The following is a 12,894-nucleotide window of genomic DNA, read 5'->3' as shown; positions in this document are numbered from 1 at the left end:
GCCCCATATATAAAACAAGTAAGAGGCCCTGTCCAAGCTGGAATGAGGGTGTATGACAGAAGCAGCACCTCAGGAATTGCCACGTTGCCACTCTAGTCTCTCTTGGCACAGGACAGAAACTGAGAACTGGAGCTGGGCACGGTGGCTCACGCCTGTAATCCCAGCACTGTGGGAGGCCAAGGCAGGTGGATCACCTGAAGTCAGGCGGATCACCTGAAGTCAGGCATTCAAGACCAGCCTGGCCAACATGGCAAAACCCCTCCTCTACTAAAAATATAAAAATTATCCGGGCGTGGTGGCGCATCCCTGTAATCCCAGCTACTCGGGAGGCTGAGGCAGGAGAATCGCTTGAACCTGGGAGGCAGAGGCTGCAGTGAGCCGAGATCATGCCATTACACTCCAGCCTGAGCAACAAAGCAAGACTCCGTCTTAAAAAAAAAAAAAAAAAAAAAAAAAAAACAGAAGCTGAGAGCTGGGCCCCACCCCCAGAGTTTCTGATTCAGCAGGTCTGTGGGGGGAGCCCAAGATCTGCATTTCTAACAAGTTCCCCAGTGAGGTAGATATTGCTGGTCCAGGGACATTTTGGGAACCACTGGTCTATGATAGTGGTTTTTAGGCCTAGCCACACCTCACAATTAAAACTAAAGGGGGCTGAGCACGGTGTTTTACGCCTGTAATCTCAATACTTTGAGAGGCCAAGGCTGGAGGATTGCTTAGGTTCAGAAGTTCAAGACCAGCCTGGACAACATACTGAGATTCCATCTCTTCCAAAAATAGTTTTTAAAATTAGCTGGGTGTGATGGTACATGCCTGTGCTACTAACTATTTGGGAGGCTGAGGTGGGAGGATCACTGGAGCCTGAGAGGTTGAGACTGCAGTGAGCCATGACTCCACCACTGCACTCCAACCTGGGAACCTGGGCAACAGAATGAGATTCTGTCTCAAAAAAAAAAAAAAAAAAGCCGGGCACGGTGGCTCACACCTGTAATCCCAGCACTTTGTGAGGCCAAGGCAGGCAAATCACTTGAGGCCAGGAGTTCAAGACCAGCCTGGCCAACATGGGAAAACCTGTCTCTACTAAAAATACAAAAAAATTAGCCAGGCATGGTGGTGCACGTCTGTAATCCCAGCTACTCAGGAGACTGAGGCTTGAGAATCACTTGAACCTGGGAGGCAGAGGCTGCAGTGAGCCAAGATCACACCACTGCACTCTAGGCTGGGCGATGAAGTGAGACTCTGCCTCCAAAAAAAAAAAAAGAAAGAAAAGTAAAAGGGGAAGCTTTTAAAAAGTATCAATGCCTGAGTCCACCAATATAATTGGTCTGGAGCGGGGCGGCCAAGCATTGTTTAGGTCTTTTTAAAGCTCTCCAAGTGATTCTAATGGGCAGCCAGGGTTGAGAACCACCTTTTTCCACAGAAGTTAATAAAACAAAGTCCTTAACCTTTACGAAGCTTACTTAGTATGTTAAACAGCTGATGGTATATCCATCAAATTACCACTAAACAGGGTGATACAGAATAACATGTTGACATACACAAAATACATGTATGATTATATGTATATGAAAGGTTCAGAAAGATGAACAGACATTAGATAGGGTGGAATTGTGAGAACTCTAATTTCTTTTGTATTCTCTTACACTATGAAAATTTAAAATATTAATGTACTACTTTTATAATTAGCAAAAGCTCAATTAAGAAGCAAAATGACTTCACACACGCAGACCTGAACACTAAGACAGAGGGTGTGAAGGGATCGAAATGAATCTCTAAGTATATTTCAGGGGAAAAGGTAGAAGATACGTTTGGTATTACAGAAAATGTGTAAGTTTACAATTTTCAAGGACTACAAATCTTTGAACCTTTGTTTCTATCTATAAAATGAAGTAACCATATTTTTGCTAGGAAGACTAGGAATAATGATGGAATGACCTAACCCAGGGCCTGTCTCATAAAAGGTTCTAAGTAACTGGTAGCAATTATCACTTCTCTATGTAGTTTTAGAACAACAGTTCCCAAACCTGTCTACGCATCAGAATCACCTGGGGAACTCCTTAAAATCACAGATTCTCCTAGGAACTGGCCTCCTCCTCAATCCCAAAAGTCTTACTAAGTAAGAAGACTCCAGGAATCTATATTTTTAAAAAGTTTTCCAGTAGCTTACCCTACTGCAACCAGCTCAGCAGTGGGCTATGAACCACTGTTCTGGAACTAGTGCTACAATGTGGTCAGGTCACAATGGAGAAAAAAATGAAAAGAATAGTAATACTTACATAGCTATAAGCAGCCTAACAATCCTACAAGGTAGTTTCTCCTATTATTCCCATTTCACCTAAGAGTAAACTGAGGAATGTGGTTATAAGGAATTTAAGGTCCCATTGCTAGTAAGGGGCAAAACAGATTCAAGCCAATGCAATCTGGCTGCAAAGTCAGTGCTAAAAACTCAGCTCACCTGCCTCTGAGAAACACAGTAATGACCCTCAGCAAAAGCATCAGTAACTAACGAAAGCCGCCATGAGGGAGGGAAACAAAAACAAAGGCTCCAAACTAAAGAAGTTCATTGGGAACTTTATAAAATATAAAAACAGATCATACACATCTGCTTCACTAATTATACAGCCTTCTCTGTTAATCTACTTACCGTCTGAAGAAAAGCAGGAAATGCTTTCACAGGAACACTTTTGTGAAAGGACCTAGCCTAAAAAGGAAGAGGAAAGGAAGCTCGTTTAAAATTAAGCAAATAAACACTCTCCCTCTGAAAGCAACACCAGCAGTTTAACAATACTGATAGGGCCTCTCAAATGCAAGAAAACAGCTCATCTCCTGCAGATTAAGATTAGTTTCCTAGGCCTAAAGGACTCAGGAAAAAGCAACTACTGTAGTAAAAGTTCTTAGAGATTTTTACTGAAGATTTTACTAAAAAAATCTTACAGATTGGCTTTAGCATCTTCCAGCTACCTTACAATATCTCATAATAACTTTGACTCCCCAGCTCTGTAGTAAGGGGAAAATGAAAAAATACTTGCATTACCAAGTCCTGTGCACCCCTAGCTTAGACTGACTTTATCTCCTGTTTAAATGAATAAGATCCTCCTAGGTGATCTTCTTGCCTGTGTTCCCTGACCTTTAATTCGTTCCATGCAGCCAGACAAATTAATGTCCTTACATCATCATTTCATTTTTACCTTCTTTAATTCCCTGATAGGTCAAGTTTCAACAATTCATCCTGGAATTCAAAGGCCTCCACATCTTGACTCTAACCTCGTCCATCCAACCTAACTCCCTACCACTATGAGCTACGAACACCTGGTCACTCAGGCTGATTGCCCATCATCCTGTGTTCGCCAAGCCCACTCTTGTCTCCATGTCTTCATTTATATTGTCCCTAACACCAGGAAGAGCCCTCTACTTCCTGACTTACTTCTTAATCCATTATACTCCAGTTTGACCCCCAACCATCTACTGAAATTACTCTATGATCATCCATGATTTACTAATCACCACATCTATCTTTTCTCTTCAATTTCTCTGTAGCATGTAAAACTCTGATATTGCTCTTTCTTAAATCTTCTCCTCCCTTGATTTTCAAGACACTGGCTCTCAGTTGTATTCCTCTGAATATTCTTTCCTTCTCTTTCTTCCTCATAAATGGCCCTTTCTCCTTTTACCTTGTAAACAGAGGTGGGCCTCGGGGTTCTGCCCCTGGTCCTCTGTACATTCTCCTTCAGCAACACCATCCAAACTTGGAGCCTTAATTATAAGCCTTTTATGTGGATGACTCCCAAGTATATCATCTTTAGTCCTGACTTCCTTTAAAAGTCACAATCCTGCATTTTTTAAATAGCCCATCTCCTTCTATTCAATTATCCTCAAATTCAATTATGTCGAGCAGCTAGTCCAAAGTCTAATGATCCACACCAAACATACCTTTAGTTTCTGTTGTCACTGTAGCTTTTGAGTGGCACCATCAAAGTGCCACACTTGAATTCTTCATGCAACCTTCAACTTTCCCTCTATCTGATCTTGCCACAATCCAATTAGTTATCAAGCCTAGTTGATTCTACTTGTTATGTGTGGGCACGTGTGTATATATATATAAATGTATATACACATAAACATCTACTGTCTCTAAATCAGACACTCTTTCTTCCTCTCCTAAGTCTCCTAACTGATCACCCAACCTCTAAACTCTCTTGTGTCAAACACTGCTAGCAGGGTTTCCTACTCTGCAACACTCATATCACTGCTTTATTTGATGATGATGATGAAAACTAACATATTTCATGTACAATATGCTGCACTACATTATAAACTCTTCATATATGTTAACTCATTTATCCAAATAACCCTTTAAGCTGGGTGCTAAAATGATCCTCTACTACAGATTAGGAAACTGAAGCACAGAGAGGTTAAGATTACATGATTAGGCCGGGCGCGGTGGCTCACGCTTGTAATCCCAGCACTTTGGGAGGCCGAGGCGGGCGGATCACGAGGTCAGGAGATCGAGACCACGGTGAAACCCCACCTCTACTAAAAATACAAAAAATTAGCCGGGCGTGGTGGCGGGCGCCTATAGTCCCAGCTACTCGGAGAGGCTGAGGCAGGAGAACGGCGTGAACCCGGGAGGCGGAGCTTGCAGTGAGCCGAGATTGCGCCACTGCACTCCAGCCTGGGCGAAAGAGCAAGACTCCGTCTCAAAAAAAAAAAAAAAAAAAAAAATTTAAAAATAAAAAATAAAAAAAAAGATTACATGATTAGTAAATGGCAGAATTAGGATTTAAAGTCAGGCTTCTGGTTCCAGAGTTTGCACTCTCATCCACAATACTCTAATGCCTCTCAAAAGCCTCTACAATTCCATAATCTTTCTTCAATCCACCATTCCAAACCTATCTTCCAGGACCACATTTCACATAACCCATACACCAGCATTTCACATAACTCATGCACCAGTGGTGTTCAAACCCGGCTGTTTAAAATCATTTGGAAATTTTAATTCCTGGCCCCATCCCAGATTTACTACCCCAGTCTCCAGGGAGTGAGGCCTAGGAATCGGTATTTCTTAGGTGCCTTACATGTCCATTGACTGGGACTGCTCAGGTTCCACACAAAGCTTTCCTGCCTCTCATGATTCTGTAGTGTGCTCAGATCTTACCCAAAACTCTGCTAGTTAGTCCTAAGTAATTTCTCACGTAAAGTTCCATGTATTTTATCTATACCACTGTCAGGGCCGAGAACTGTTAGATATTCATGAAATTAAAAAGAAGGTGAAGATAGTCTTTGCCCTCAAAGAGCTTACAATCTGATTACTTATATATTTAATATTTCATAAATATTTACTGAGTGCTCATAATGTACCAGGTACTTTAGATGCTGAAGAATATACAACAGAATCAAACAAAGCAACTTACTTCCAATGAAGTGGGGAGGCAATAAGCAAACTTTTAACGTCAGGTAGTGAAAAGCGCTAAGCCAGGTAAGGAGACTGAGGGTAATGGAAAAGGAAGATATTATTTTAGGTAAGATGGCCAGGGAAGACTTTTGTGATAAGGTGACATTTGAGCACTAACTGGAGTGGAGGTGGGGTACAGGGGAAGAAGCAGGAAAAACAGCAAGTGCAAAAGCCCTGTGGTATGCAGGTAAGTGTCCAACTCTTTAGCATCTACTGAAGGCTAAAAAAAAGAAAAGGTTCACAAGAAGTACTAGGAAAAATTAGCATTATGGGAGCTAAGGAAATAGAAAGTTTCCACCAAGTCTTCAAGAGCCACTGAAGTCAAGACACACTTCAAGGAGAACCAGAAAGGAATAACACCATGGAGATGAATGACAGACAATTTCAAGAAAGAGGTGTATAGTCAACAGTGTCAAATTCCAAACAAAGTCCTGGAAAAGTTAAGAGGTGAAGAACTAACTCTTAGGGAACGACTAAAGTGACAGGCAGGAGAAATCAGGAACCAGTTCAGAAGCCAAGTCAGAGAATCAATGGAAGAAAAACCAGAAAGTGACACAGAGAGAAAGACGTCTATGGTGTCAAAAAAAGAACAAGAGTTCATGAAAACGAGTTGTAAATGACCATTAAATTTGGCAATAAGGAGAATTGCCAAACTAGTGATTGTTTATTAGAGTGGGCAGGATAGGAGCCAAATCATAGCATGATGAGCAGTGCCAAGGTGGAAAGGGCCCAAGGTAACAGTGAATGCTGACCACTTCTTCCAAGAGTTCACCTAGGAGAGAAAAATACCAACAGAAGGATCCACAGGCTGCCTGTAAATTCAGAAGGCAGCAGCAACAAACCAGAAGATAAAAGAGGCCACCTATCCGAGAAGCAAACTGAAAACACCAGCTGGGGGGTGGCTGAGGGTGCAGCCCCTGGGAGGGGGAGGAGAGGCATCAGCCTTGGAATGCAGAAAGACACCCTGTCTTCCAAGAGAGAAGTGGATGGAGCACAGAAGAGCCCACATGAGAAAGCTCAGGCTTGATTTACTCAGTAAAGAACGCATTCATATGCTGTGAGGTGGGAGGAGGGACTTTTTTAAGTGAGAAAAGTTTACAACAGACTCTGAGATAAATCTACTGGGAAATCAATGAAAAATGGAATAAAGACTGCCCAGTTGGGAATATCATAACCATGTTCTAAGAACAGCCACATCTAGAAATGATTATTCCCTAAATGATTTGGCAAAAAAAAAAAAAGCCGACTTACATGCTTTAGGTGCAAGTGTGCCTGACTGGCAATGTCATATATTACATCTCTCACATTTTTATCTTGGTTCCTCCGTAGAAAGTCCTCTTGTGAAACACCATGCTGTGTGGGGAAATATACATTATATTAGGAATCTAAAAGCACTTCCTTCCAACAGTTCACCTAGGAAAGAAAATTTAACAATTAAAACTAACTTAGCACAAGAGAACACGTGACAGAACAGTATGTACAGTTTAACACCTATTTTGCCTTTAAAAATGTATGTATGCACGTGCATGTGTGTGCATGTGTGGAGAGAGAGAAAAAAAAAACAAAAATGAGGGGGTGACACCTGGAACATGCAACAAGATTTTTTGTTTTTGTGACAGGGTCTTACTCTGTCACCCAGGCTGGAGTGCAGTGGTACAATCATGGCTCATTATAGCCTCAACCTCCCAGGCTCAAGGGATCCTCCCACCTTAGCCTCCTGAGTAGCTGGGACTATAGGTGTGCACCAACATACCCAGCTAATTTTTGTATTTTTTGTAGAGATGGGGTTTCCCTATATTGCCCACGCTGGTCTCAACCTCCTGGACTCAAGCGACCCTCCCAAAGTGCTGCAATTACAACGTGAGTCACCGTGCCTGGCCACAACAAGATGTTAATTAACAAGTTGTAGGTAGAACGAAAATACACAAGCAAGAAAAGAAACATACAACAAGTTTGAAAGAACAGTTAATAATGAATCTCATATAGAAAACAAAGTTCTCGCCGGGCGCAGTGTCTCATGCCTGTAATCCCAGCACTTTGGGAGGCCAAGGCAGGCAAATCATGAGGTCAGGAGATCAAGACTATCCTGGCTAACATAGTGAAACCCCGTCTCTACTAAAAATACAAAAAATTAGCCGGGCGTGGTGGCGGGCACCTGTAGTCCCAGCTACTTGGGAGGCTGAGGCAGAAGAATCGCTTTAACCCAGGAGGTGGAGGTTGCAGTGAGCCGAGATCACGCCACTGCACTCCAGCCTGGGCGACAGAGCAAGACTTTGTCTCAGAAAAGAAAAGAAAAAAGAAAAGAAAAGAAAACAAAGTCCTCATAAACAGATATTTAAAATGGCTTACTCCAATAAAATAAAATAAAGAACAGGCTAAGGTGAACACTAGGAATAATTACTGCAGTTGCTTGGAAGGGAGCAAGGCATCAACATGAAGCTATACCAAATGAGGTTCTCTAGACCTTCCTACTCATTGCTCCTCCAGAGACCTAAAATGCCTGGTGGACATAATTCTGACTTGATAACTCTGGGATAAAAAGAGGAAGATCATTTTTAGTAAGCAATAAGCATTCCTTTCAAAGCTATTACTTGAATAGACTAAGCAAAAAAGCAAAAGATAACTTCCTTCCCCATATTCCTGAGGTAAATTATTCAAAGGTACAAATTACAGCCTTACCAGCATACAAATATCCATGGGAAGAAACACCTTTCTTCTGCTCCCATGATACGGTGTTGCTCTCAAGCAAGTGACAATGCCTTGTGCTTTTCCAATATGACTTGCAGCATGATCTGCATGAAGATCCTTTATACCTATGATTTCAGAAATTACACAGGGCTGCTCTAAGTGCATAATAAATCAATAGAAATAGCATAGAGAAATAACCTAAACATGTAAAAGCAGACATTTATCCTATGTTTTACATCTGAAAAACAGGATTTATGAGTGAAAAACTGGGCACAAAAACAAGTTGACCATTTACCACTAGCAGATATCTAAATCTCAATCTCAACTTTTAAATAAGAGTTTTTCTCAGACTATAGCACACTAAGAACACATTTAGAATTTTAATCAGCTATCATGGAAAACCTTTACAAGTCTTCCATTTCTTCTCCTCTGTGCAATTTCCATATGATCTCATTTTAAGAACATGCTTAACAAACATTCTACTCTTTGCTCCCTCCTTTCATTGTGATGGCAAACATATCACCAGAGCTGCAGGCCAGAACAGGCCTGGGAGATGCAATGGGGACTTGTATTATTCTTTTAGGGATGTATAAAGATATATATTACCTTCTTCAAATGAGATGGTATTGTCCTTGGCCCAAATAATTTCCTTATTTCAATAAGAACTCACTAACTGGCAACAAAGTCAGAGAAGAAATCCTACCATCAAAATTTTGTTTTTAAAAAAGCAGAGAAAGAAAAATCTCAAAAACTTTTATAAATGTAGTTTTAGGCCAGGCACGGTGGCTCACACCTGTAATCCCAGAACTTTGGGAGGCCGAGGCGGGCAGATCATGAGGTCAAGAGATCGAGACCATTCTGGCCTCATCTCTACAAAAAGTACAAAATTTAGCTGGGCGTGCTGGCACGTCCCTGTAGTCCCAGCTACTCAGGAGGCTGAGGCAGGAGAATCACTTGAATCCGGGAGGCAGAGGTTGCAGTGAGCCAAGATCGAGCCACTGCACTCCAGCCTGGGGACAAAGCGAGACTCCATCTTAAAATTAAATTAAATTAAATTAAAATTAAAATTAAATAAAATAAAAAATAAAAAATAAAAAATAAAATAAAAGCGTTTTACTTCTACTTTTCTTTTTCCATGGATAAGTATTATTAACAGGAAAGGAAGAGTCAGGCTATAGGCCTTCCAAATTGTAGGAGATGCTATAGTAAAAAAGTAAATCCACTTGCAATTACCAGATTATTAATTTCAACATTCCCATGAGGTAAAGTAGCTGTATGACAGCCTGAGTCTTGGATTACTCTGCATTACAAAGAGATATAAATTCCTCTTCTTGCTAACAATAACAACAACAAAAAAAACTGTTCCTTTACAGATAGTACAAAGGAAGGCTTTAGAGCTAAACTGGTTAGATTGCCAAATTATGAAAAAGTGAAATCTCAAAGGTATTTTATTGGAAAAAAGAAGTATGAAACAGAAAAACAACTTACCTAATATTTCCAGTGTTAAGTAAAGAAGAGAGCTCTGTGTGTTTTCAGCGTAATTTTCCAGTTCCTTGATATTATGATATGCTTTGTCATCTAGATTTTTTTCCTACATCAAATAAAATGCAAATAAAGTCTGTTGAACTGTCAATATTTTATAAAGAAAAGGCGCTGTTTTTTGCCCCAAAGAACTGAAGAACGAATAAAAATATTTAGTATATGTTATTTAGTACATAATAAGATAAAACATTACAATATTAAAGTTCTATACATTCAATACTTTCAAATCACCACCTCAAAATAAGACATGAGGAATAACCTCTATGTACAAATCACCATGGACATGGCATTGTTTTTTTAATTTCATCTGAAGCCCAAGTTGTCAAAATAAACTGACTTTACTGAGCTCTTACGTAGGCACTTTAAACATTATCTTCTTAACCCAAACAACACCCCCGCCAAGAGATAAGGAATTAATACTTTTCCCATTTTACAAATGAAGAAACTGAGGCATGGACACATTAACATGTCCAAGGACACATAGTTAATAAATAAATGGTGGGGACGGGAACCCACATATTTGACTCTTGAATCTACATGCTCAATGAGGAAAAGGTACCTAGAAAAAGAAAACAGAAACCAGTGCCCACCCCATCCCCTAAAAAGAAACCATGCTCAATAAAATAACAGGGTTGATTCCCTAAATACACTATATGCAAGAAACAGAAAAATGAGAATCTAATAGCAAGAACACTTAGCCACTTTTACAAAGACTATTATTAGCGAAAAATATTATCCCCTATCTCACCCTCTTTAAAATCAGAAGAAACTAACACAAGCATCAAATGCCACATGCAGGGTTTAAAAAAAAAAAAAAAGAGGGTGGGTGCAGTGGCTCATGCCTGTGATCCCAGCACTTTGGGAGGCTGAGATGGGCAGATCACCTGAGGTCAGGAGTTCAAGACCAGCCTAGCCAACATGGTAAAACCCTGTGTCTACCAAAAACACAAAAGAAGTCGGCTGGGCATTGTGGCAGGCGCCTGTAATCCCAGCTACTTGGGAAGCTGAGGCAGGAGAATCACTTGAACCTGGGAGGTGGAGGTTGCAGTGAGCCAAGGTGGTGCCATTGCACTCCAGCCTGGGTGACAAGAGTGAGACTCTGTCTCAAAAAAAAGGAAAATGACACCAGCAATGATTCCAGAAAAAAAAAAATGCATCCTTTATGGTTTTTTTTGAGACATAATTAACATACCATAAAATTTATCCCTTCAAATAATACAATTCAGTGGTTTTTAGTATAAACACAAAGTTGTGCAGCTATCACTACTATCTAATTCCAGAATATTTTAATGATCCCCAAAAGAAAACTTGCATCCATTAAGCAGACACTTCCCATTTCCCCCTCTCCTCAGCCCTGGCAAACCACTAATCTACTTTTTGTCTTCATGGATTTGTCTATTCTGGGCATTTCATAAAAATGGAATCGTATAATATGTAGCTTTTTGTATCTGGCTTCTTTCAGTTAACATAATGTTTTCTTCATCTATTGGTACTTTATTCTTTTTAGGTGAATAAATTATGAATAATATTCCATTGTATGGATATACAACATTTTGTTTAACAACTCATTAACAGACTATGAGTTCTTTCTACTTTTGGGCTTTCATGAATAATGTTGCTACAAACATTCATATACAAGTTCTGGGTGGACGTATGTTTTCACTTCTCTTGGGTATAAACCTAGGGGTAGAATTTCTGGGTCTATGGTAGCTCCTATGTTTAACTCTTTGAAGAAAAAGTTGCCAAACTATTTTTCCAAAGCAGCTGCACCCTTTCACATTCCCACCAGCAATGTACAAAAGGCTTTAACATCTCCCTGTTCTCATCAATACTTGTTATCATGCATCTTTTTTCTTTTTTATCACAGCCATCCCAACAGCTGTGAAGTGATGTTTCTTTGTTTTGATTTGCATTTCTCTAATGAAAAGATGCTGAACATCTTTTCAGATGCTTATTGGTCATTTGTACACCTTATCTGGAGAAATGTCTACTCAAATCCTTTCCCCATTTTTAAATTAGGGTTTTTTTAATTGTTGAGTTGTAAGAGTTTCTTGCATATTTTAGATAATTGTCCCTTATCAGATATATAACTGGCAAATAATTTTTTTCTTTTAGTCCAATTTATCTATTTTTTCTTTTCTTGCTTGTGCCTTTGGTATCACATCTAAAAAACCACTGCCTAGCTGGGCGCAGTGGCTCAAGCCTATAATCCCAGCATTTCGGGAGGCTGAGGCGGGTGGATCACGAGGTCAGGAGATCAAGACCATCCTGGCCAACATGGTGAAACCCCATCTCTACTAAAATACAAAAAAAAAAAAAATTAGCTGAGTGTGGTGGCGCACACCTGTAGTCTCAGCTACTTAGGAGGCTGAGGCAGGGGAATTGCTTGAACCCAGGAGGCAGAGATTGCAGTGAGCCAAGATCGTGTCACTGTTGCCACAGCCTGGCAACAGAGCAAGACTCCATCTCAAAAAAAAAAAAAAAAAAAAAAAAAACCACTGCCTAACCTAAGTCACTAAGGTTTACACCTATGCTTTCCCCTAAGAGTTTCACAGTTTTAGGTCTTACATCTAGGTCTTTAATTTAGTTTGAGTTCATTTTTGTATATGGTGTGAGGGAGGGGTCGAAACTTATTCTTTTGCAAGAGGTATCCAATTGTCCCAGCACCATTTGTTGCAAAGACTGTTCTTTCCCCAGTGAAGTGTCTTGACACCCTTGTCACTCAATTGATTATAAATATATAGGTTTATATCTGGACTCTCATTTCTATTCCATTGATCTATATGTCTACCCTTTATCAGTAACACACAATTTGATTACTGTAGCTTTGTAGTTAAGTTCTGAAATTAGGAAATGTGAGCCCTCTAACTTTGTTCTTCTTTGTTAAGATTATTCTGGCTATTCTGGGTCCCTTGCATTTCCATATGAATTTTAGGATTGGTTTGTCAATTTCTGCAAAAAAGAAAGCTGGAATTTTGACAAGGATTGCACTGAATCTGTAGATCAATGTTTGTTCACAGTTCTTTACTTTTAAATATCCCCCCCTTCAAAACCCAAGTGTTATTTTTCATTAAACTAAAATGGTATCTCTGTCTTGAGTTCTCTAATTTTCTTTACCTTGTAAAACAGAAAAGATGACACCTGAAAATAGGTCTTCTTAGCTAATATATCTTTTTGGCTTCTTATTATTATTGCTACAGCCTATAGTTAGCAAA

General features: G+C 39.9%; 1 protein-coding gene across 8 annotated transcripts in view; it reads right to left on the bottom strand.

Moving 5' to 3' along the window:
• NDUFAF6 (NADH:ubiquinone oxidoreductase complex assembly factor 6) overlaps nt 1-12,894 on the bottom strand; it is a 185,057-nt gene that overhangs the window by 22,580 nt on the left and 149,583 nt on the right. For all 8 annotated transcript variants that reach the window (XM_055286810.1, XM_055286812.2, XM_055286806.2 and 5 more), the window contains 4 exons: nt 9,626-9,728; nt 8,129-8,262; nt 6,701-6,802; nt 2,642-2,698 (listed from right to left, as the gene is read on the bottom strand). In XM_055286810.1, coding sequence (XP_055142785.1) covers nt 2,642-2,698; nt 6,701-6,802; nt 8,129-8,262; nt 9,626-9,728 — 396 coding nt within the window. The remainder of the gene's footprint in view (nt 1-2,641; nt 2,699-6,700; nt 6,803-8,128; nt 8,263-9,625; nt 9,729-12,894) is intronic.

Source organism: Symphalangus syndactylus, chromosome 7, assembly GCF_028878055.3.
Source record: "Symphalangus syndactylus isolate Jambi chromosome 7, NHGRI_mSymSyn1-v2.1_pri, whole genome shotgun sequence".
Taxonomy (NCBI): Eukaryota; Metazoa; Chordata; class Mammalia; order Primates; family Hylobatidae; genus Symphalangus; species Symphalangus syndactylus.
Note: the sequence above shows the minus strand (reverse complement) of the source record. Positions and strands in the feature narration are given on the sequence as shown.